This window comes from Gossypium arboreum, chromosome 4, assembly GCF_025698485.1.
Source record: "Gossypium arboreum isolate Shixiya-1 chromosome 4, ASM2569848v2, whole genome shotgun sequence".
In the NCBI taxonomy this organism is placed as follows: Eukaryota; Viridiplantae; Streptophyta; class Magnoliopsida; order Malvales; family Malvaceae; genus Gossypium; species Gossypium arboreum.
In genome coordinates, this window is record NC_069073.1 from 117,449,219 (window position 1) to 117,475,310 (window position 26,092).

The 26,092-nt window shown below is 30.6% G+C and overlaps 2 protein-coding genes across 2 annotated transcripts; one reads left to right on the forward strand and one right to left on the reverse strand.

Annotated features, from left to right (window-relative positions):
• The first annotated feature begins 395 nt into the window (after positions 1-395).
• On the forward strand, positions 396-2,113 carry LOC108460866 (uncharacterized). Its single transcript, XM_017760559.2, has 2 exons — positions 396-1,232; positions 1,395-2,113. Exons 1-2 carry the CDS (start codon positions 467-469, stop codon positions 1,751-1,753), a joined length of 1,125 nt encoding a protein of 374 aa, XP_017616048.1. The 5' UTR covers positions 396-466; the 3' UTR covers positions 1,754-2,113.
• Positions 1,813-4,565, reverse strand: LOC108460867 (uncharacterized). The gene is made up of 6 exons (XM_017760560.2): positions 3,884-4,565; positions 3,475-3,687; positions 3,016-3,111; positions 2,697-2,842; positions 2,261-2,480; positions 1,813-2,163 (listed from the first exon to the last, which is right to left on the reverse strand). Exons 1-6 carry the CDS (start codon positions 4,016-4,018, stop codon positions 1,969-1,971), a joined length of 1,005 nt encoding a protein of 334 aa, XP_017616049.1. The 5' UTR covers positions 4,019-4,565; the 3' UTR covers positions 1,813-1,968.
• Positions 4,566-26,092: the final 21,527 nt, after the last annotated feature.

Consider the following 26,092-nt stretch of genomic DNA (forward strand, 5'->3'; position numbering starts at 1 on the left):
TGTGTATGTGTTCATTTAATTTTCAAGAGTATATATAAGGGAAAAGTTAAGCACGTGTGGGCCCCACCACAACCATTTGCGCCTCTGAGGTAGGCATATTCATTTGCACCTCTGAGAAAGGCTCGATTAGTCGCGCCTCTCAAGTAGGCGCAACCTGTATTCGTATTTATACGCGAGTTATACTAACTCGAAAATAAAAAATAATAATTATTTAGATAAAAAACAAAAAAAAAATTAATATAAAATAATCATTTACGCCTGTCAGATAAACGCGAATAAAAAAAATACTCCATTTTCATATATAATTAGACTGACAACTTATTTTGATAAATAATTTTTTTTTAATTTATTTTAGTAAAAAAACCTCAACCACTCAACCTAAAAAACAAGCATTTTTCTGTATATTAGTCACTTCTTCTTCATCATTTCCTAGCGTCACACCATTCAGCCAGCAGAAGTAAAGCATATGGTTATGATGGAGAACTTTGCAACAATTATGGCCCCATTACTCCTTCGAAATACGGTAAAATCAGTACTCATTTACGCCGACAAATCCCTCTTGAACTTAGCCGGAAAATACAAACTCCTCGAAATAATACGTTATTTGATCGTCACTTCTTTTCTTTTCTTTCTACGCTTGTTTCTTTCTTTTTTCCCTTCTCATTATTTACATTCCTTAAAATCCGAAAATGGCTACACGTTTAAGCCGACCCAAAGCAGTTACATCGCCGACTCCGGGATCGGCGACTCGGGGATCGGTCGGTCGCTTTGGCAGTTACTGGTTAGCGTTAATGACATTCCGGTTAGCTCGACCAAGTATGGGATCGTTCGATCTTTAGCGGAAAGGCTTATAGAAGGGAATAATAGGGAAGACGTTGAAGCTTTACGTGAAGTGAACCGGAGGGTTTTGTCGGCGGCTTTTTCAAGGACTATTTGCCGGGTTGAAGCTGCGTTGATTGAAATGGGGACCGGATCGGGTCAGTTTCGGTTTGATCGAGTTTTCCGGACGGTTCGGGATGGAGTGTGGAGCGGGAGGGTGAGGGAGGATGTGAGTAGCCGTTTGGGGAATTCGGCGGAGAAGTTGGTGGCTGAGCTGCTTTGGTTAACGCAGAAATTGGTTGGTTGCGGATTCAAGGAAGAGGCTGTTGAGAGATGGGCGTCGGCTTCGAATTTGGCTCAGCTTTCGGTTGTGGCTGAAAACCGGGTTCAAGGTTCCCTCGTTAAGGTTTCGGGTACGTTAGTTTCTCCATTACTATTTTTAATCTTAATAATGGATTTAACCCAATCGGATATCCTATTGTCAATACAAAACGATGTTGCTTTTTTTACGAGTAATTTTAGATGTTATGTCAAAAAGTGTTTCAGATTATTTTTTTTTGTTTTTTTTTTTGCAGCATTCTTATTCAGGCAAACGAAGGATACAGGTTTGGAAGAGACTGAAGGAGGCAACAAAGAGAGGTTGAGGCAAACAAAGATGAAGATGCTAATTACATGGCTGCCATTGCTATGCAGAGGTAACAATGGCAACGACATACCGGTGTTGAGCCTAAGTGAAAGAGCCGAGCTCGAGATGATATTGGAAGACGTCATCGACATGTTACAACACGAGGAGCAAGAGCAAGTGCTTTCACTCTGGCTTCACCATTTCACGTATTGCCCATCCTCCGACTGGCCTAATCTCCATGCTTCGTACGCTCGCTGGTGCACCACTTCTCGCAAACTCTTTTTTTCCTCCATTAAAGATGTAAAGTAGATATAATTTGGGATATGAACCTATTAAATGGTATAATTCATATGTTCTTAAAGGAGAAATGAGAAAAAAAAATCTCTGTACAGCTTTATTTCCTGTATTATATTAGTCTCTTTTGGATTATTTCATACATTAAAATGCTGTAACAGCTTTAACCAACCAAGCTTTAAAAACACTCTCACATAAGCAAAGTGCAATACATGTTTACAAATGGATTTTTAGACTGATTCCTCGTTAAATCTTTGGCGGATCAAATGTTGAGCCCCTTCAACCAGTCTCTTCACTACTTCTCCAGCAGGAAGAATCTCTTTGATTAGGCCGACACTTTGGCCTGCGTAAAGTGCCATGTTTTCGATCTCACCTGTTGTTGTTGGATTGGGATCCGAAGCAGAAAAGCGTTGGATTTCGGTTTCCTGTTGAAGAACATTTAGAAACTGAAAGCTTAGAATTCATTCAGAAAACTATCATTCCAATGTTATCCGGATTCGAATAGAGTATTTAGATTCTGACCATGCCATGTATTAGTGATCGACCGATGATGGGCTGATTACTTTCGTTTTCATGAGCAGGAAGGGATTTCCAGTCACAGACGAATGGCGTTCGCAGGACACGCTGCGGTGCACCAGGCCAGAGTGCTCTGCCGAAGATATTGATGTATTCGGTTTCATCGTGTTCGATCAGTTTCTGTTTGTATGTTGGGTGAGCATAGCTTTCTTGAGTTGCAAGAAACCTGCAAATGCCTCGCAAGAGCAGAAAAGGCTTAACGAATCTATGAACAAACTGCGAACTATAGCAAGTCATTACATTCCATTATAAAACATGCAAATACATATATATATATATAGAACACCAAGAGATGAGATGATTTTCTAAGCATGAATGAGGTAACAAATTCCGAGCACCAAATGAAAGCCAAATCTTGAGATTATAATAAGATGGTTCAAACCTAGTTCCCATGCAAATGCCTTTAGCACCAAGAGCTAAGGCAGCCACGTAACCACGAGCATCTACAATGCCCCCAGCAGCAATTACCGGAATATCACGACCAGCCACCGCATCAACCACTCGTGGCAATAATGAAATTAGACCATCCTGAAAATGGTAAAAACATCAACCTTTTTACCCCGAACTTTCAGTGTTACAAAGTTTTATGGTGTTGAGGAACACATCAACAGGGTTATGAATTTTGGAAAGTAAGAAGCTCCGGTATATTGATTACACAGTTGAAACCTTGCAATGTAATAAAGCTTAAGAAATGCTCATACCTGTCCAATTACGTGCCCTCCAGCTTCATAGCCTTGAACGATAATCGCATCTACACCCGCATCAATTACTTTTTTTGCTTCCTCAAGACTCCCAACCTGCAATGTAGTTACATTTAGCTCATGAGATAGTCTATGAGGAAGCAAAATTAGGGACTAAACATATATATATATTTGGGTGTGCTTGTTGTATTCATATCCGATACATGTATATTCTTTTTCTTGTATTTAAAGGTCCTTGTAGGATCATTCCTCATAACCATGTCCTAATAAAAGTGTCAGACACAAAGTCTTAGACTGAAATACAGAGTCATAGTAAGCTAGATTTACATAAAGGCAACAATATGTCTCATAAGAAAAGGTTCTTGGTCAGCCACATGTCCGTGTCCGACCCTTATCAGAGTAACATAGAACTTAACCATGTTTACCAATGGAACAAAAGGGGGAAAGCATGATACTCACTTGAGGAACAACCATGACCCCTGCATTATGAGCTTCTAAAACAAGGTCCTTTGAGCATTCACCCCACGCTACTTGCAGAACAGCCACCTTTTCTTCCAATATAGCCTTTATGTTCTCCTTGTGAGGGAATGGCAAAAGAACACCAACCCCAAAGGGTTTATCAGTTAGCTCTCGTGTCTTCCTTATCAGCTCCTTTAGCTGCTCTGGTGAATCCTACAAACACCAAAACCAAACAGCTTAAACCAGCTTAAAACATCTAAAACAAACTGAAATAGACCCTTAAATTTCATTTACTCATTGTGTCAAACAAGCTATGGACACTAGTAACCAATAGTAAATACAAACTCAAAATTGAAGACCCTATTGGCTCAACCATAAAGAACGAAAAAAAATGGGAATTTTATAGTACCCAATCAGGAGCATGAAGAAGGGCAAGGCCACCAGCGTTTGCAACAGCAGCTACGAGCTCAGGTCCAGCAATATCATGGCCCATAGGTGCTAAAACTATTCCATAATCAAAACCCAGAATTCCTTTCCACCCCATTTCGATCCCCCTCTTTGGTTTGGTGTGACTGATATTTTGATCGTGGAAGAAAGTGAATGTTTATATATAGAGAGACCAAAGCTTTGATGTCGTAGATAAGTTCGAGGTTGAGAATTGGAGAAGAAAGCAATACTCAAGAATCTTTAGTCAGTAAACACTAAACTGTATTTGGTTTTTTGTTTACTTTTTACAGAATCAGTTAAAGTTTCAGCTTCAGTTTCGTGTTCTTTTAAGAAACAAACGAATGGACAGAGAGGATAGCTAATGTCATACGTTTTGTCCTATTTGGTATATAAAAATATCAATAATAGAGGTGTGAGATACAGTCTGGACAAAACTATTCCATAATCAATTCAAAACCCAGAATTCCTTTCCACCCCATTTCGATCCCCCTTTTTGGTTTGGTGTGACTGATATTTTGATCGTGGAAGAAAGTGAATGTTTATATATAGAGAGACCAAAGCTTTGATGTCATAGATAAGTTCGAGGTTGAGAATTGGAGAGGAAAACAATACTCAAGGATCTTTAGTCAGTAAACACTGACCTGTATTTGGATTTTTGTTTACTTTTTACAATCAGTTAAGGTTTCAGCTTCAGTTTAGTATTTTAATTTACAGTGCTTTTGAAAATTGCTATATAGAAAAGTATTTTTGAGAATAGTTTTAAAAAGTTTAATTTAAAATTTGAGTTTTTAATATTACTATTAAAAATATTTTTGACAAATAAAATATTTATTTTAAATTAGTTAATATTATTATATTTTAGTAAAAATATAAAAATTATTATAATTTGTTGTTAATATTTTAATAATATAAAATATAAATTTTAAATATTTTAAGTGATAAATATTAATTACTTATAAAATTTAATTAGAATATATAAACTACATTTTAAATATTTAAATATAACCATTAAATATTTGTAATTAGAATTTTAAATTTTTTTATTTTTAATTAATAATTTTAACACATTTGTAATTAAGTAGAAGAAAGAAAAAAAATAGAAAGTACTGTGTTATTGGATGGGTGAAAAAATAATTAAGCACTAAAAGTGCTTTTGGGAGAGAAAAAGTTAAAAATTTTAACTTCTCCTTTTCAGAAGTGATTTTAAAAAGCACTTCTGAAAAGTTAAAAATTCTAGCCAAAAATAACTTATTCTATACAGTTTTTCTTTCAAAAATACTTTTGGACCTAAAAATGTTTATTTTAAACACAAAAGAACAGGCTTAAGAAACAAACGAATGAACAGAGATGATAGCTAATGTCATACGTTTTGTCCTCTTTGGTATATAAAAATATCAATAATGGAAGTATGAGATACAGTCTTGACAAAAACGTTAGCGAGGACGTTGTGAACCGCAAAAGTGGGTGTTTTTGTTGGTATAATTGTTTTTTTTATCTATTTGAAATAGATCAACTTTATAAAAAGGTCCCTATGCTATTTGGGGGATTTAGTTCCTCTATTATTATTATAATTATTATTATTTTATACGAGTTCTATGTTATAATTTGATCATTTTTAGTTCTTTTACTTTTTCATGGAAGATCCTTTTTTTTTTTTGGCTTATCCTAAAGGCATATGATAACTTGACATATATATCTTAATATTTTTGTAAATTAAAGTACTATAGAGGCCTTTATATTAATAGTTTGATCGCATTTTACCCCTCTACTAACAAATGAGTAAATTAGTTTTTATATGTTAAATTAAAGAATAAATTGGTCATTCTATTAAAATCAGTCATTGTATGTCAAGATGATATATATGTGGCATGCCATATATCCCTATTAGATTATTGTGTCGGTCATACCAGGTTTTAACGGTATATATAAATAAAACTTTTAATGAAAGTATCAAAACCAATGTATAAAAACTAATTTACTCATTTAAAAGTTATTATATATAGTATATGGTTAAGACAATTGAACTTATTGAAAATTATTGTTTTATTATCTTTATTGTTAAATACTAAACTTTTAGCACTGTTGTTGTCGGAGAGTAAACGTAAAATTAACTATAACTTTACTTTTTTATTGTTTAGTTAAAACAAATAATTAATATTGGATCAAATAATTATTACCGTCAACCTTCATTGTTAAGGTTTTGCATATTATAGAGAGACGGTAGTTATACATCTATAACAATTTACGGTTATAAAGTTATAATTGTTGTAAACTCATAAAATTCATATCATGAATTTTCATCAAATAAAGAAAGTGAGAATTATATTAAAAATAAAGAAAGTGGGAATCAAATTAATTAAATTAAAATATCTATGGTAAGTGCATCAATGCATGCATTATTGTTTTATGCATATTTTATTTTATATTATTTCACATGATTAATTATGTATAAATTTAACAAGTTTAAACTAAATCAATATAAGTCATCAAATTAAATTGATTAATTTATCATGAGTTATTAAATTCAAGTAATTAATTTATAAGTTTGTGTTGTTTCAAATTTATAATAAAAATGTAGAATATTTAATTATGGAACTTAATAGTTTATTAAATTGATATCTTTAGTTCCACTCATTGAAAGCTATTTTCATTTAATAAAATATGATTAATAGATTTTTTGTGTGAAAATTATTTAATAAATTTATTTAAAGGATGGATTAAACTTAATACGGATGGAGCAGGGTCACCAAATGTTTGTAACGCTTATATACAAGGTGTGTTTAAGGACTCTTATGCAAATTGGTTATTTGGATATTCAGTGATAGTTGGTAAGGATTCAATCTTTGGAAATGAGGTAAGAGTAGTGTTAGAAGGACTGCGCATAACTTGGGATAAGGGTTTTAGACAAATTAATGTAGAGTGTAACAATACCCTTCTAGTGAAAAACTATTTTAGCCGGTGGAGCTACAAGTAGTAGAATGGTGGAACTATGATTTATTCATTTGTTACTAATCGAAATGGAAAGTCTGTTTTCATCCTATCTCAAGATCTAAAAATGAAGTTGCAAATTAAATGACAAAATGTGTATTTAATGGTGACGTGGGACTGATCTCCTTTGAAGAACCACCAATTTTGGTGCGCAATTTGTTGTTGGTGGATAGAATTAATCTTACACGAGTTAATTATGTACTTTTTAATGTAATCTCTTGAGGTTGTTTTTTTCTAAAAAAATAACTATAACTTTACTTAAAATTTTAGGCAATATGTTGTTATAGAAAACTAATTTAACAAAGAATGTGCTTCATAATTATGATTATTTTATTATAAATGAAAATTTGTTATAAATTATTAAAATAAAACATGAGGCAAATGGTTCAGCAAATGCACCAAAGGCCCAAAATCGAGTCCATAGGAGTTTTAAGGATTAAAGTCTATTGTTGATGAGAGGTCAACTCCATTGAAAAATGTTTGCAAGGTATTATTAGTCAAAAGTTAATAGATCTCTCAATGGGTCGATGTTGTTTCCATTAACTCGAAGGGTATTCATTTTATCCAAAAATGTCATATATGCTATAAGGCATGAGTTTAAATTTCATTAAATGTAAATACAATATTTCTAAGTGAATGACTATGCACAACGAAATACTTTCACTCTATGAACCTGCCATTTTCACTCTATGAACATGCCAATGACATCTTTTCAAGCACTTGAAACAATACTAACCTGAAAATCTTTGGGGGTAGTCTTTCCCTCAATAAGTGTTATACATTTTCAAATTTATACATTTCCTTCTGTCTAGCCTTTCGATTTATACATTTTCAATTCCAACTTTATTATCATTTCATTTGCTTTGATTGTTGTAGTTCTTGATTTTTTTCAATTTTCTTATATTTTCAAAAAGGCTAATTAAGCAGGTGGTTGAACTGGTTCAACCATTAGCTCGGTATAAATCGATATTAATCGAAATGAGTTGAAATACATTAAAATTTTAATTAGAACGAAACATAGACTACTTAATACGGGTTTAAGATTGAAACAGTACTACCAATATTAATACAATACCGACAACTGGTTGAATTCAAACGCATGTTTTGTGTCTAATAGGATTGGGCTAATTTAATTACAAGCCGAACCTTGGAGCTGTTTTCATGAATTGGGTTTCAACTTTCAAACCCAAATAGAGAAGAATTAATATGATATTTCTTTTTCGATGGAATTAATATTTGATATTTCAAGACAATATAAACAAATATTTAAGTTCAACAAAATAAACATTTACAGACAAAAATTAAAAGAAAACGAGGAAATTTTTTGATACTGAAAATTTTAAATTTTATAAATAGGGTTATGTAGTAAAAATAAATAAAAATAAGTACTAAAAAATAATTATTTGATACGATAATAATGGATATTTTAGTTTCATTACTGAAGTTAGTAATAATTATTTGATAAATACTCAAGCTTGAATAGCTAGGAGCTATCAATCAAGCAAAACTCAAATTTAGTATACTTGACTCAAATAACTAATCAAACTTTATTGAGCTTTATATTTTGGTTATATATTTTAAATATTTTATATAATTAAATTATATTATTAACTATAAACTTAATCATCAAATCAAGCTCAATTTTGAATACATGAGTTTAATCAAGTTCAACTATTTAAGTTTGAACTTCAGTACAAAAATTGATAAGCGAGTTTAATTGAGCCCAAACTCAAGTAACTCAATTATATCTCTAAGCTTAAAAGTAAATATTCAACCGAGCTCTAAATTTCTAGTCAAACTCAAGCTCGAGCTTACCAATATTTGGGGTGTTCAATTATACCCTAAGTTGAAATAATAAAAATCTAAATCAAACAGATAATTTAATAAATTGAGAAATCCGGAACCGTGAAAGTAAAAGTGAATGGAGGGTGAGTTTGGATGGGTGGTGCATTTACTTGTAGTTAGTGTAAAAATAACGGTGACAGTGAGATTGGATACTGTAACGATACTATAACGTGAGACAAAAAATAAGCTAAATGCACTGCACCTACACCCAATCGTCCATTCAAACTCACTTTAGAATATTATTTAATTTATGTCTCAACTTGCAAATAAACAAACATTTTTATGTTTTAAGATAATCCCATTCTTGGAGACAAAGAAATCCAAACTTCACGTCTTTCAAAGAAAAAGGAGTCGTCATCTTAGAATACACAAATTACAATTACTTTTTTCATGTGTTTGGTTCTTATCATTCTCTGTTGTACCCAGGAGAAACTAAAAGGTTAAATTCTGATATTAGTCCCTATACTTTATAAAAGTTATGGATTTAGTCCATATACTTTAATTTGATCAATTTCTGTCTATATATTTTTTGAATTGGTCAATTTTAGTCCTTATACTTTTTTGATTTTTGAAATTTTAATCTTGGCCCAAAAGACAATAGTTAAAATTGTTCGGTTAAATTCAATTACTAGACCTATATTATGTGTATAGTTGTAGATTTAGTCAATATTCTCTAGTTGTGTCATTCCAAGTTCCCATAGTTTTCAAATTTTGAGATTTCAGTCTTGGAACAAAAGATTGTCGTTAACTCATTAATTGGATTTTTAGTGAGTAATATGTGGAAATAACAAACTGACATGGCATTACACAAATGATAATATGTTTTTTTGCATCATATTTAGAAAATAGCAAAACTTAACTGAATGAATTTAACAATTATCGTTTGGTGAGGATTGTAATTTTAAAATTTGAAAAATATAGGGACTAAAAAAGACTAAATTAAAGTACAGTGATTAAATCCATAACTTTTTGTAAAATATAGGGACTAATAACAAAAATTTAACCAAACTAAAACTATGAAACAAAAATTTCTATGTGTTTACTAAGATGTGAGATATCACTGATATAATAATTCTCAATACGTGTTGTTAGAAACTTTGATTACCTTATCCCATTTCATGTTCGAAAAACAGTTAAAACAAATTAGTTTAATGCGGACAAAGATATTGTGTTGGCATATTTGACCTTTAAATTTATGTGTTTTAATATTGTTATGTAGCAAATAAAGAAGTTATTCATGCATCATGCATCATCATCATCATCATCATCATCATCATCATCATCATCATCATCATCATCATCATCATCATCATCATCATCATCATCATCATCATCACCAACTCATGTAGCTTGAAGAAAGAGATAGAGAGTTTTGAAATGTTTGAGATGCTATGTTGATCTCTATCTTTATTTTATAAGGGTATTTGGTAGAATAAAGGTTTTTATGAGATAATTACTTGAGATAACACATGGGATAATTTCAGCTTTTAATTTAGAGATTTAAGCTTATCAAAATACTGATGGAAAGACTCTTGAAACAACCTATAAATAGGCAGTTTAGTCACACCTGTCAACAGATTTTGGAGTGTCTTTTGTAAACAAGTATTTGGAAAGTGATTTGTAACCATTTGAGTTCGACTTTGGGACTTCAATTATCCATTGTGAGAGGGTAAATTGAATTCAAGTATCTAATAAATTCAGCAAAATCATTCTCTGAGCGAATCTCTACAAAGTAAGATTGGTGAACCCGAATTGTATTAAAAAATATTGTATGTTAATCCTCTCCTTACTTTGCTTATTTCTTTACTTTACCTTAAAATTGTTTCGTCCAAGTTGTTCTATCCCGACTTGTGTTTCAACATCAATTAGAACAATACATTAGAACAAGTGTAAACTGAAGGTTTTTTCACTTGTATGTAGAAATAGAAAGGTTAAAATAGGTCCTAACTCCCTGTATTTTTTGTATATTTTAAATTTTGTCTCTCTACTTTTATTTTCAAGAATTTAGTTCTTTTACTTTTCATCTTTCAAAATTCAGGTTCAATTGTTAACGACTTTAAAAGTCTTTTGTTAAATTTGATGGCGTGACATTTTGAAATAAAATAATACTAATTAGATAACCATGTAACAAAAAAGGCGTTGTAATGAACGTGAATTTAACAGGAGAATTTGAATAAAGTTAACAATTAGACTTACATTTTTAAAATTGAAAATTAAAAAGATTAAATTTCTTGAAACAAAAGTAGGGAACTAAATTGTAAAAGTGTAAAAAACACATGAACTTAGAGCATATTTCGACAAAATAAGAAAACCTATCCCATAAAAAAGTTAACAAAAAAAGACCAATAACGTGCAATAAAAATAGAATAATACTTATGCTCTAATATCATATTAAGCATTGAATTTAATATTGTTAGTTTCAATTTTATCTACTAACTACAACACTAGTTGTAACTTGAGGAATAGCTAGGAGTACAATACTGACATATTTTTACCTAAATTATTTGTACCTTTAATTGTTGAAGTTTGTTAATTGCCCATAAGTGAGGGTTAATTATGCCAGAATCAAACTAAGCAATGATCAAATTGAAGACTTTCAGTATAATTCACGAGTTTGATCCAAGAAAGATCTAAGCTTTTAGCAGGAAAGTTTAAAGAAAGTTATATAATTCGAGTATCAGAGTGATATTGCTACTTGATGAGTAAGTAAGATTTAAACCACAGTTTATGCTCGCTCAACATTGTGAATTAACTTTTTAAATAATGTCTCGTAAATATAAAAAAATTTCAAATTATGTAAAAAGACTTTTGATATTTATTTCTATTTTTATTATTAATGGTCACTTTATCCAATTACAATTTTACAAATATATATAAACTAATATTATAGCCAAAAATCAATGAAATAAGATTCAATTTTTTTCTGAACAATCTCATTATAGGTTCTGATCAGCTCATTTTGACATAATATTTAGAACTACTCATAACCCTTCCCCACCTCATAAATAGAAGGGCAATGTGTTTCAATACACTCGAACCTATATCTTCCTATATTAATAATAATATCTATATTAATTAGAATAAAATTGAATTGAATAGTAGGAAATGACTCAAGTTTAATAATTCACATGAACTTTAGATGCTTAACATAATAATGAGTTGATTATGTAAGTTATTGTGTCGGTCGAAATTAGTGGACATACAAGTTTGACCTTTGTTTGAAAAGCAAGTCACAATTATCTTAATTAGCTAATTGAAAAGACAATGGATTGATTTGTCTAATAATATAATATTAAAAAACAAAAAAGTGATTCATACTTTATCCAATCTTTTTTTTAAGGCTATTGAGCATGTTTTGTACGAACTATGAAATTCATGCATCAATCCAAAAAGTTTATGTTCAAAAGTCTATGACTTTCTTTTTATCTTTTTGAAGAGTGAAGGGTTGAGAGTCTTCTTAATGTCGATCATGAAAATCTCTTTAGAATCAATTTCATCATTCATTTAAAGAAAATTTTAAATATGATATAAATATAAAAAATAGTAAAATATAATTATATGATTTTAATTTCACTATTATGATACTTGATTTTATTGCCACGAGTCAATTTCACTTTTCAATTAAAAGGGAGCCTCAAATATTATACAAATACAAAATATGGTATTATATTGAATAAGTTTAGAAATGATACTATGACACTAGACCTGCTTAGGAAGGTTTGGGTAAAAATATAAATTTGAAAAATAAGTTTGGATAAAAAAATAAAGCCCGTTTAAAAACAAGCTTGTTTTTGGGTAAGGCTTTTTTGACCCAAGGCCGATCCGAATATGCAAAAAAAAAGTATTTTTATTATTATTACTGTTTTTTTTATTGCTATTTTTTTTATTGTTTTTTCATTATTTTGTTACTATTTCACTATTATGTTACTACTATTTTTTGGACCCGGACCTAACAAATAAGTCTAAAATTTTAATTGGACCCGACCCAACTTATGAGCACCTTTATATGACAAACAATATGTATAAATAAAACTGAAATATGATTCAAATAAGTATGATACCAATTATTAACTTACGAAAATTTTTAAAAAATTATAATAATGAAAATATATTAATATAATAAGAATATAACAACCATTACTATAGTCACGTTTGTTGTAGAATCAATTTTTATCTCTTGTAAATCAATTCATTATTTATTGTCTCAAATGTTAGTAAAACAATTGAAATTTTATATAAAATATATTTTATTAAATAAAATAATATTTAATAAATAGAATTATATTTCTAAATTTATTAACTTTATTATTTAAATTTCACTAATTAATATTATTAATATAATATAATTTAAAAATTTTAAATAATATGATAACCTCTACAAGTAAAATTATTATAAAGAGGATGGTATATAATTATATTAATCCATCTTGGTCCAATAATAGTACATCAAATTGTCAAATAATCATGTTTTGATAGGTTGAAAAGGCAATAACAAGAGGGGTCCAATTGATTGGCTACATATATCAATTGAACTTATTTTCTTTTTGGTTGATTTGTCAATTGACAACACAATCTTCCAGTTAATAATAGTTAACATATAACCTTTTATAATTTTTCACCACAATTAATTTATTCATTTAGTGAAAACATGAAGCTTCATTTGTTCGTGGTTTTTTTACTTTTTGAAGGTTTTCTACATAAAATATTTGTGTGCCCAAATTTCTTTTCTCTTTTTTATTCTTGTTCGTCTTTTATATAGATCGATCCTCAATAACATGTGTGATCATAGTTATAATAATTTTATCTTATTAGAACCATTGTAAATTTTTTTTTGGAAAACTAGCTACGTAGAGGAAAGTATAACCCCTAGAAAAAATAACATGAGTTTTTTGAGTAAATTATGTAATTGGATGGACCCTCAACTATTTGAGTATGGCATCCTTTTTCTGTTAACTTTAGAATGCATGCCTTGTCGGTCCATGACAAGTTTCATGCCAAAAGATTAGGCTATTTATCTTTTCAAAAATGTTGGCTTCATTTGGCTATATCTCACCAAAAACTTGTGTGATGGACCCTTGGATAATATATATTGTCATTACAAAATAATTGGGAGGGACATTTTAGCTGAATTTTCCTCACCTACTTTTGTTTCATATTTGTGTTGACAAGAAATTAAAAGTTAAACTGATTGAGTTTTAGCTCATTTGCTTTTAATATTGTTGTCAAATGTAGGAGGATGTGAGTTTGAGCGTGTTGAAGCAACTTTATCTTTTTATTTAAGGGTTGAAGAGGGATTATAGGTAATTTTAGGCATTTTATTATAAAATAAAATAAAATTTCAAATTTCAAAATTTTTTTCAATTTCTAATCTTATTATTAATACTTATTCAAGGGTTTATAGTAGAGGCTGAAATTGAATTGTGAAATTTTGGGAGCCAAAACAGAAATTTTATCATTTATTAATTATAACAGTGTAAATTTTAAGGGTCTAAAACACAATATCACCAAATAAGAGGCGTTAAGACCACTGCCCGGTCGTGCAACTCATGCATTTATTTTTGGCTAAAATACATTAATAGTCACCTAATCAGTAAATTTATTTTTTGGCCACTCAACTATGAAAGTTACAAAATAGTCAACAAACTATTCAATTTTATCTTTTTTGGTCATTAGTTGGTTAACGATAACAGCTTTTAAAATTGGCTTAATAGCAACTTTAACCCTCAACATTTATACTTTGTGTCAATTTAGTCTTGATTCTAAAAAGTCTATCCTCGACATTTACACATTTTGTAATTTGGTCTTTGTTGCATTCTTTTTTTGTGACCATTTCACCTAGAAGCTAAAAAAATAAATTTATCAACTAATGTTGATTGAAAAATATACAAAATAATGAAAATACCCAAAAATCCAAGATAATAGTTTTTATCTTTTCCCATTCTATTAAAATTAACTCTCAATGTCACAAAGAAAAGCAAAAAGGAAAAAAAGATCAAAATTACACAACGTTTAAAGGTTGAGGGCTAAGCTTTTTTATAATCAAGACTAAACTGACAATTTATAAGTGTTGAGAATTAAAGTTGCTATTATGTCAATTTTAAAAGTTGTTACTGTTAGTTATTTACTGACCAAACGAAATAAAATTGAATAGTTAGGTGACAATTTTGTAACTTTTCATAGTTGGATGACAAAAAAAAAAAACTAATAGTTGAGTTACTACTAGTGTAGTTTACCATTTATTTTACAAAATAGATGACAAAATTGATATAATATAATACAAAGTTTATAGGTATTTGATTCGAATCTCATTTTAGTAAATACAATAAATTAATTAGATTAAACTCGAATTGTTACCATTTTTTAGTATATGGCATTTCTGTTAATGTAAGGGTAAGCAAAACTTGATTCAATTTGAAAAAAAATTGAGTTAATCGAGTCGAGTTATTTTAATTATTCGTGTAACGCCCCAAAATTTGAATGTTTGATTAAGAAATATTTGCGTAATTAAATCACGGTATCAGTGGCTATGTGTTCTGTTGATATATTCGAGGTCAGGAGTTTAATTCATGTTTTTAGAAAGTTTTGCTATTTATTTTAGCATAACTTTTATCCTTGAATAGTTAATTTAAGTTTAATTCTATGCATAACTATGACAAGAATGAGTTTGTTAGTTCAATGGTTAAACTTTTGTATTCTTTTTAGTTTTGTGTTAGAATCTCGGCGTGTGTGTTAGGAAATATGTTTTTATTATTGTCAGAATTTTGACTGGTGGTTTTAACCATTAAAATTAAAGTTCTTTCCCTTCTTTTCCTTTTTCTTTTTTTTTTTGTTTTTTTTTGTTTTTCCCATTTCTTTTTTTTTTGGTTTTTGGTTCCTTCCTTCTCATCGATTACCGTTAAATTGCTGCAGTGTATTCAGGTGAGTACGTTGTCATAGTGTTGATTGATAGTTGTGTGAATCTTGTTTAGAATTTCTTAAAAATGTCAGGTTCGTTCTGTTGAAATGACTTTGTTTTTGTTGAGTTGAATTCTTCTGATCAAGCGACTTTTGGCTTCTTTATCTTAGGCATGGGTGTTGGAAGTAACGATTCCTGACAGGTTATTAGAGTGGTCACTGCTGATTCGCTGGTAAACGTTAGTTTCATTGGAAGTGTTATGTTGAGGTTTTCAACATAGTTCAGTATGAGTTAAATTATGGAAATTGTAACGCCCAAATTTTTGGGAATTCTGTGAATGTTGGCATAGGTTTAATTATGTTAGTGGGCCTCTAGAAGGCCCAAGCTTAAGATAAAACCCGGCAATTTTAGTTAATTTTTGTTCCATAAGAAAAAGGGGGTGAAATTATGAAATAGGACCTATGTGAAAATGTTTGAAAATGCTATAGGCTAAATTGAAGTGGCCAAATAAATAGGAGTGCAAAATAGGAGGATTTGCATGACAAACCTCTCATTTTACATGAAGTGGTCAGCCATCATGTTGTTGTAGACAATATGAGCACTTGATATTCATAATTCATAGTACAAATTGATAATGGGTTAGGTAAATGTTCCATGATAATGGATTAGGTAAATATTCCATGATAATGGGTTAGGTAAATGTTCCATGATAATGGTTTAGGTAAATGTTCCATGATGGGCATTTCATGTCTTTTGTATTAAAGAATTAAATGGATGAAATATGAAATTTTATTAAAAGAAAAAGGGGTGAAAAGAACAAAGTTTTTGTCTATCTTTGTTCATCATAGCCTAAAGTTAGAGAAGAGAAAGGAGAGGAGAAAGCTCTTGAATGTTCGGTCACTTGGGGAAGAAAATTGAAGGTAAGTTCATGATAGTTTGCTTCTATCTTGATGTTCATGAGTTCTTCTTGATTCTACCTTAACTCTTGAAGCATATTTTGGTTTTTGGTTGTGTTGTGAGCATTTGGTCATGAATTAAAATGAAGGAAATGGTTGTTGTTTCATGTTCTTTTGATGAAAAATGGAAGATATGTGAAGTTGAGCCAAACAAATGAGCATGCATGTGCTTAGATGCTAAGGGGAAAAATCGGCTAACATGTTGTGCTTTAAAATGACGAAATAGAGATTATACTTAAGTAAAATTATAGATATGTGATGATTGATTGGTGATATACATGTTTAAATAACAAGCATGCAAGTTAGGTGTGAAAGAGTGATTTGGTAATAAATCTGCTTGGGATAGCAGCAGTAACGTGAATTTGGAAAATCACCATAAATTGTGGGAGATGAGTTATAAGCTGCATAAATTATATAATTAAGGCTTAATGAGTCTAGTTTCAAATGGAATAAATGAGAACATATTTTGAATTCTGTACAATGAGAAATTTGATTCGTAATGAAGAGTGGTCAAATTAGTCAAATAGTGAAATATGGAAAACTTTGAGAAAAATTTGGTATTGATTGGCTAAACCAAAAATTCTGAAAATTTTATGGATAGAAGATATATGAGTCTATTTTCAAGGAAAATTAACGGCACTTGATTTGGAGTTTCGTAGCTCCAGTTATAAATAATTTAGTGACTATTGCTCAGGAAGACAGCTTGCAGTGAAATTATGATTATGTGGTAAACATTGACAAAAATTGTTAATGAGTTGCTTATTGTTTTCTTATAAGCTTACTATGATCTGTAGGTGTGGTTGGCGAATATTGTAAGGGGTTAATCGTAGTTTGTATTTGAATAGTTAGATTAACGTGTTAGTAATCCAATTGTAGGCGGTTCGTGTGTGGATCTCGTCAAGATATCATCGCAAACATGTGTGTAACTAACACCCTCTTTCTTAGTCGGATCGGCAAAATTGAAAAGCGAAATGCCAAAACCGGTATTTTGTAGATTTGCAAGTGTGCGAATGCTCGTGAGGTAAATCGATTAATGTTTTTGGTAAGCTGCAAAATTTGGACTGCAAAGTGCATGATTTCTGTGCCCTCGATATTTTTGGGCTTAATGGGCCAAAATTGGAATGATGGGCCAACAGGCCCAATTCGGTAAGAACCCTCGGTATGTGATTCTATTAGTACGTGAAAAGTAGGAATATGCATGAAAAACCCTAAAATAGATAAATTACTGAAATACCTTTAAAAGTGGAAAATTTATAGTTTTACCTCTACTAGATAAATTACCGAAATACCCCTAGGGTTAAATTGACCTAAATGCATGTTTGACTGTTGTTATTTACTGCATGTCATGTTGTTATTATCTGATGCATGGGATTGGGATATTGACGAAGGGAGTACTGAAAGTGGCTTGTCCACGTACTGGAGGCTTTGCCTCAATTTACTGTTAACTGAGCAGCAAGGCTGCAACTGTGGAGTGTTGGGTTGGGTGGGTTGAGCTATTCTCCACATGGAGTGTAGGGCTGGTGCGGGTGGAGTGTAGTGGTTGGTGGATTGAGTAGTCTCCCCAAATGGGCTTGCATATGTTATTGATGTTGCATGTATTTTGAAATGGGCCTATAGGCCATCTTGTTATCTGAATAAGGGCTAAGGCCCGGTTTATTGTAATCTGAAAAGGGCTCGTCCAAGACCACTGTTACTCGATGGGCTTAGGCCCAATAGGCTTGAGTGACTTGGGCTTTGAATGAGTTTTCCTTACACACTGAGTTTCCCCAAACTCACCCTTTTATTTTCATCCACACAGAAATCCCCAACCATAGTGGGCTTGGAGTCGTGAGGGAATTTGAGTGGCCACCCATTCGAAAGTTTGATTTTCTTCCGTGAACTGGACATCCTATTATTTATGTTGAGGTTTGGGTTTTTAAATGTAATAAGGTCGCCTAATTATTTTGATGGTTTTAATATGTATTACTAAGATAGGTATTACTTATTTTAACTGTTGAAATTGGATAGCTTTAGGCGCGTTTTCAAAAAAAACAACAATTGATTTCAAAATAACACGACAACAAGCAAAGCTTCCGCAATGAAAGTATTTTCCAAAATTAATCACTTTTCCTAAAATGACTTAATCAAATCGGTTTCCTAGAAATATACATGACGTTAATGTGTGGCAATGGCGGTGTGCATGTCTAGGATTGGATCCGAAGGAGCACTGGTACTTAAGTAGTCCGGTAGACTCACCTCCTCTTTTCTGGTTTCCTACCGGTGCATGACTTCCATTCACTTTAACCTATAATGAAATTATCTTTTAAAACACTAAGTAAGTTTTTCTGGATCAACAATATAAAATGTTTTGAACGCTTCGATGTGGCATGTCGGATCCGGCCATAACGTCTGGGCTGGGTTTGGGGTGCTACACAAATTACACTGTGGTAGTCGTTTAATTGGTTTTCGGTTGGTTACTTCAAGCTTTGGGATTTCACTGCGTTGTTTCTACGTCAAAACTACTTCAAGTGCATACATAAAACTCGACTTTTTACGAATTTTGGATGTCGAAAAATATGGCTATTGACACCACACAGACGTGTACCAAGCTATGTGCATTACACATCCATGTGTTAAGCTGTGTGGCAGGTCTTATGACTCACATTTTCCATTAAGGACAACACAGGCTATAGGCATAGGCGTGTGACTAGGCCGAGTGACTCACTATTGCCATTAGGGACCACACGGACATGAGACACAGGCGAGTGTCAAGTCATGTGAGGCACACGGGTGTGTGCCAAGCCATGTGGAGCCTTGCATACCAGCTATTTAGGTTGTGTAAAACCACACGAGCGTGTGGGTCAGAAATGGGATTTTTTTCCTTAAGGTCGTAAGCATCGTTTGACTCAAACGTAGGCCTTTTGTAGTGTTCATATGATTTGAATTAGACCGTATAAGTAGTTATCTAATGATCTAAGATTGAGTAGTTGATTAGCTAAACATATATTAAATGCAATGACTGTTAATGATATTGATCTGTACTATCTGAATATGAATTGTACCTGAATAACTGTGTGTACGTTCTTGATTTCTAACATCTATAATTTGCATCTGCATTGGATAGAAAGTGTGTAAAGGAGGAAGTGGTCTATTATGGTTCAGTGTCTAAGCCACAGGATGTATTTGAATTTGGCGTTTTATCGCAACTTGATCTGGCAGCTAGTCTACAATCATATCAAACGTGTCGTACCGACACTATGTGGTGTGTAGGGCTGGATGGGTATTAAATTTTCTTAATGTTGTGTTGGGTTGGTCGAAGATAGTGTGTAGCAAATGAGGTAGGAAAACTGCATCTGTTTCTAATCTGTTCTGATTCTGATATTGAATTGTTCTATTTTTCATCTGATTTGTTAAGAGCATACTGAATATCCTCTGATTTTGATTTCGAATACGAGTTTGGGAATTTACCATTATATTTATGATTCTATTTGAATTTACATCCGTTATATATGTAATAGGCCCAATTTGCCCGGGCTATTAAAAGTCTAAAAAACAGAATAAACCAAATAAAAGAAAAATAAAGTTTTTTTAAAACATTCCATTTTATAAGGCCCACAGATACTTAAACCCAATGCCCCAATTACACCCAAGCCTATACCGTAGCCCAAATACCTAAATACCCAAATGCTGCCCAAAACTCATCAGACCCAAAATACACAGGGCCCAAATGGCCCAAATAGTTAACAGAAGACAGAAGGCCTAGGGTTTCTGAAACCCTAGGCGCCGCAAGCACCAGACGAATGCCCCTAAACTTGCGCAGCAATCGGCGCGCCAATCCCACCAGTGATAGATTCGTACCATCAGCACCCTATCATCGCCTCAATCAGTGCGCCAGTGAATCGTCATCAGCGCCCGATCGTCGCCGGTTTTCTCATCGTCACCTGCAAAAAGAGAAAGAAATACACAGCAAATATGGTAAGGAATCGAACAGAAAAAACACACCAAATTTGTACTTAGAAAATAGGGGCTATAAAAGCCGAATATCTTCACTATAGTAGGGGATGATTTTTACATATATACAAAGAGATACACGCATATATATACATACAAGAAAGAAATACGAGCGGTTTTCTTTTTGGAAAAAGGTGATTTTAGTTATTCATTTCGTTCCTTATTTCTTTTTGTTCAACACATATGAATCATTTTTGATAAAAACTGTCGGTATTTAGAAAAGAGAAGAGATTATCTGTGATTCGCCTGGAAAAATGAAGGCTTTTAACCTTCCAACCGCTGTGTACGGCGGCGCGTGTGGCCCGTGGGCGCGTGCAGCCCGATGACCGGAGCTTGGCCTGATGGAGGCCGAATGCCGGAGCCGAAAGGGCTCTTCTCTTCTCCTTTTTCAGAGGATTTCAAGTTTTTTTTTAAAACCAGCTTTAAAAATGAATTTTTGGGCCAAAATCTGATTTATATAGTATTATAAAAATGGTGTCGTTTTTGCTTAGTTTAATAAGCACCAAAACGGCGCCGTTTAAGTGAAGGATCCGCCCGTTTTTGGTAGATAGGCAAATTGCCATTTGAACCCTTCCGCATTTTCCGTTTTTTAATTTCGTTCAATTTTAAATTTCTTTATTTTTTTAAATCTGGTCCTAATAGTTTGTTTCTGTTTCAATTTGGTCTCTGAACCCTTTGAAGCGCAATCCTCGAAACGGCGCCGTTTTGGGATTAGGGCTAATTGCCCAGTGAGTCCCTCGAATTTTAGCGCGCGTTTCAATTAGGTCCAAATTTTTATTATTTTAAAATTAACCTTAGAGTTTTATTTTATTTAATTTTAATCCTTTTTAAATTTTATATATATAATTTATTTATTTTAAATATTTTATATATTATTTATTTTACTATAAACATTATTTATATATGTAAAAATTATTATATATATTATTTTTATGTATTATTTATTATATTATTTATATTTTAGTATATATTTTATTTATATATTATATCATTTTATTATATATATTATTCATTATATTATTTTTATTTTATTATATATTACTTTATTATTTTTATTTATTATTATGTATAATTTTAAAATTTTTAAATTATTATTAAATAATACATATATCATTATTAAATATTTAGTATATTATGTAATATTCTAAAATTTACTATAAAGTTTTGTTCCTATTTAATATAATATTATTTTTATAAATATATATTAAATTATTATATCATATAGTTTTTTTATTAATTAATTAACCATTTTTAAAAAATTCTCCTTTATTATTCATATATTGCTTTAAATATTTTTAATACTCCATTTATTTTAAACGGTATTTAGTTTTCATCTTTATTTTGTGATTTATTTTACATATGTTCATAATTTGTTAATTTATTTTCGTATTTTTTTATTTAGTATTGTTTTAGTATGTTAATTTTATCTCATAAATTATTTGTATTTTTCTATTATTTATTGTTTTTATATATTTGCATGAAAATTGATTATTTATGTTGTTATTATGATTATATCTACATGAAATGATAATGTACATTATGTAATTTATGTCGTTATTTATTATTATCTATATTATATTTACATGAAATGTTAAAGTATGTATCATGTAGTTTATATTATTTAGTATCGATATCTTGTAATATGTTAAATGCATCATTGTTTTAAAAAAATTATATTTCATTTAATCTAAAAGAATTTTAAAAATGAGGCAATGTTTTTTTGTATTTAGGAATTCGGGAAGTAGTGTCAAACATGCTGGGTTGCGATTTTTGGTTTGTCTAAATGTCTAAAGTATCCTTCTAAGTAGATTTTGTAAATCACGAGATGTTTCAGTTACGAAAGTTTAAGAATATTGTGTCCAATCATGCTGGATGTGATGTTTGTATTCTTTTGGAGCGAAGGAATCATGATTTTCAACTCAAATTATTCCGATTTTAAAAAGGGATCTTATTTTTAAATTCTTTCGAACTTTTGGCATTAAGACAAAACTATTCAATTTGGTACCGATTTTGGGCGTTACGAGGGTCCTAATCCTTCCTCGTACGTAATCGACTCCCGAACCCGTTTTCTTGAATTTTCTTAGACCAAAAGCAATTTTTAATAAATAAAACATTTTATAAGGTGGTGATCCAATCACACCTAAAAGGATTGGTGGCGACTCCCGTTTTCATTTTTCAATAAGTTAAACGCCATTTTTTAAACTCATTAAAAAATGGTTTCGACAATATACATGGAGTTATCAACTCATTTTGTCTGTTGACTGAATTTCAAGTAACTCATAGTATTGATTAGGTCAGCATAATAGAAGCTCGGTCATTCTGCTTTATCACCTTTTTATATTATCAGGAATTTTAGTATTTTCTTCGTATTATGACTTCTAGGATTGTTGGATTAACAACAGGGTTTTCTTATGATTATTTTTAAACTGCTAGATGATTTTAAATAGTGTTTATAAAAGTTGGTTTTTTTAATAACATTAATGTAACTCTTCGGACATGGTCTTAATGTCTAGGTCAGGTTTGGAGTGTTACAATTCGAGTCAATTCGAATAAGTAATTCGAGTTTTGAGTTTGAATCGAATTAAATTTACAAATTCGAATAATTTGAATAAGCGATTGGTATAAATACCCTTTTGGTTCTGTCAAGTTTGAAAACGAGCAAATTGGTCTCTCTCAACAACAATTACAAAAAAATTTAAAATAATTTTCAAAAACTTAAAATAATTTTAAAATTCAAAATATTTATAAAATTCCAAAATTTATATATATTTTAAAAAGTTACAAAAGAATTCTAAAAATATATAAAGAATTAAAAATTAAAATTTTCTAGAACAATAATTTTAGGGATCTAAATAAGTTAAATAATTATTCAAGTTTATCATAATAAAATATTTTTTAATTGTTTTCCTTTAAAAAATTTCAAATATATATTATTTCAAATTTATGTGCTCGACATGGAATTAGTAATACTATAATAAGATTTTAATTTGACATGTTTAATTTTTAATTTAACTCAAATAATTTCACCGATTTGACTTAACTCGAATTTTATTTTACTCGATTCGAAAAAATTTCAAATTGAGTTAGGATGATAAAATAAGACTCGTCAACTTGATTAACTCGAAATTTTTCACTAGATTCGATCGAATGCTCACCCCTAGTTTAGTGTTTAAATGGGTGAAAATTATGAGTCATCGAGGATAAAGACAGGTACACCCTATTTTCAAGCTAAATAAATAAATTTAAAATTTTAAAAGTAAAGGTTAAAACATGTCATAAGTCTTGGTACTCTTAAAAAATTTAAATTTTAGTCCCTAGCTTTTATTTCTAAGAATTTAGTCATTTCACTTTTCAAAATTCAGATTCAGTTGTTAAAGTTGTTAATTTTTTTTGTTAAATTTGTTAGTGTGGCATTTTGAAATTAAAAAAAAAAAGCTCTATTGATAGCTATGTAACTAAAAAAATTGACGATGTAATGAAATTTGAATTTAACAAAATAATTCTATCAGTTTAAACAATTGGACCTAATTTTTGAGATCTCAAAATTAAGAGATTAAATTCCTAAAAGTAAAAGTATAAGGACTAACTTTTAAAATTATGAAGAGTATAATGACTTAATATATTTTAACCAAAATTAAATAAGAATAATTTTATTTAAATGTTTGTTAGGCAATAATTTCATTCGTTATGCTGGTAATCATCAGACATGGATGTTAAGACTTAATTCTCATCCAATAATTTTAAGACAGTGGATTGAACCGACAAGAGTTTTAAAGTAAACCCCCCAATTTAATTTTGTGTTTTAGCCTACTAATTATGAGTTAATCCAATTTCATACATTAAAAAAAATTCAAACATAAAATCACTATCCTCCAATGGTGACATTTAAAAGGAGCATTAATGTCAAATAAACATGGTGAGGAGGCTCTCCACCATTCTAATATTCATTATTAATTGCTTTTCTTTTTCGAATTAGAATCGAAGTGACAAAGCTCATCAATCGTTACTTAAAACATTGTTTGGTGTGCTGTTTTTTTCGAAATAGCTGGCTTAATTTTGCCCTAAAATTTGAATCCATGCATGAACCTCACCAGTTGGTATTAATACTGAATAAGATTCATTTATAGGATAAGCTTGAAAATGATTTATTTTTATTATGGGTATTGAATTTAGTTTACAAAATATTGTGTTTTAGGTTAAATTCTATGTTGGGATAAATTTGAATTATGCAACGAATACGAATGAAAAACGAAAAAAATTGGACACATATTTACGTGAAAAAATTCTCTTCGAAGAAGATAAAAAACTACGGGAAAAGAAAAGTTCACTAAAATGGAAAAAAAACAAAGAGGAATACAAGATGGAGAAACAATAAACAAACCTGAACCCGAAATACAAAATTCTTTCAAAATTCCCACAAAAGTCTCTCTTAATTATGTTGTTGAATTGAATACTCTAAAATACTCTAAGGTTGCTAAAAGCCCTATTTATAGACTAAAATTCATGGCTAATCTAATTAGAATATCCCTAGAATTGTCAGAGTTTGACTAAGAAAAAATAGCAGTGCTTAACAAGAAGAAGTCTGATTTAAGTTGAGTACATGTCGCCACGTCGGAATGTCATTCTTCGCGTCGTCGGGACGTCGTTGTCATATCATCAGGACATCTGCTCTTCCTCGTCCCGACGTCAACCTTGTTTCGTCTGAAATGCGAGGCACACTCCACATTCTGCCATTAATGCTTGTATTTTGTGAAAGTTTTGGATTTAGTTCTTATACTTTGATTTAATAAATTTTAGTCTCTGTACTTTTAGAATTTTGAAATTTTAGTTCTAACCAAACAGTAGCAATTAAATCCGTTTAGTTAAATTCAATTACTGGTCTTGTACTATATGTACGGTTGCACATTTAGTCCATATTCTCCAATTGGATCATTCTAAGTTCCTATACTTTTGGATTTTTGAAATTTCAATCTTAATGCAAATGACAGTCGCTAATCCATTAACTGAATTTTTAATGAATAATATGTGGGAATAACAAACTAACATGTTATTAGAGATGTGATAATAGCATTGCTTAATTTAATGAATATAACAGATATCATTTGATAAATATTAAAATTTTAAATTTAAAAAATACAATAATTAAATCTAAATTTTTTATTAAATATACTTAGTAATAGCATAATCTAACTTAAGTTTCATTATGGGTATTGAATTTAATTACTAACTTTTTTATTTTTTTGTGGTCCTGTATGTGATGAACCACTAATTGTTTACCCATGGTCAGCCTTCTTTGTTGACTCATGTATGGTCACATACGTCATTTATTAAATGTGTAGGGAAGAATTAGGAATCGTACGTGGATATTAAGCTTGTTATGTCAATTTTATGTACAAGTCCCAATGTTAGATATTCATCAATTATTACATCGTAATCACACGTGTGTTCTTTAATGTCTAAATTTAATTTTTGGCATAACAAAGGGTATGGCCCGACA

Coding starts and splice junctions, on each gene's coding strand:
- LOC108460866 (XM_017760559.2), top strand. CDS start 467: ATGGTTATGATGGAGAACTTTGCAACAATTATGGCCCCATTACTCCTT. Junction 1,233..1,394: donor TTCCCTCGTTAAGGTTTCGG/GTACGTTAGTTT, acceptor TTTTTTTTGCAG/CATTCTTATTCAGGCAAACG.
- LOC108460867 (XM_017760560.2), bottom strand. CDS start 4,018: ATGGGGTGGAAAGGAATTCTGGGTTTTGATTATGGAATAGTTTTAGCA. Junction 3,112..3,474: donor GGGTCATGGTTGTTCCTCAA/GTGAGTATCATG, acceptor ACTACATTGCAG/GTTGGGAGTCTTGAGGAAGC. Junction 2,164..2,260: donor GATCACTAATACATGGCATG/GTCAGAATCTAA, acceptor GTTCTTCAACAG/GAAACCGAAATCCAACGCTT.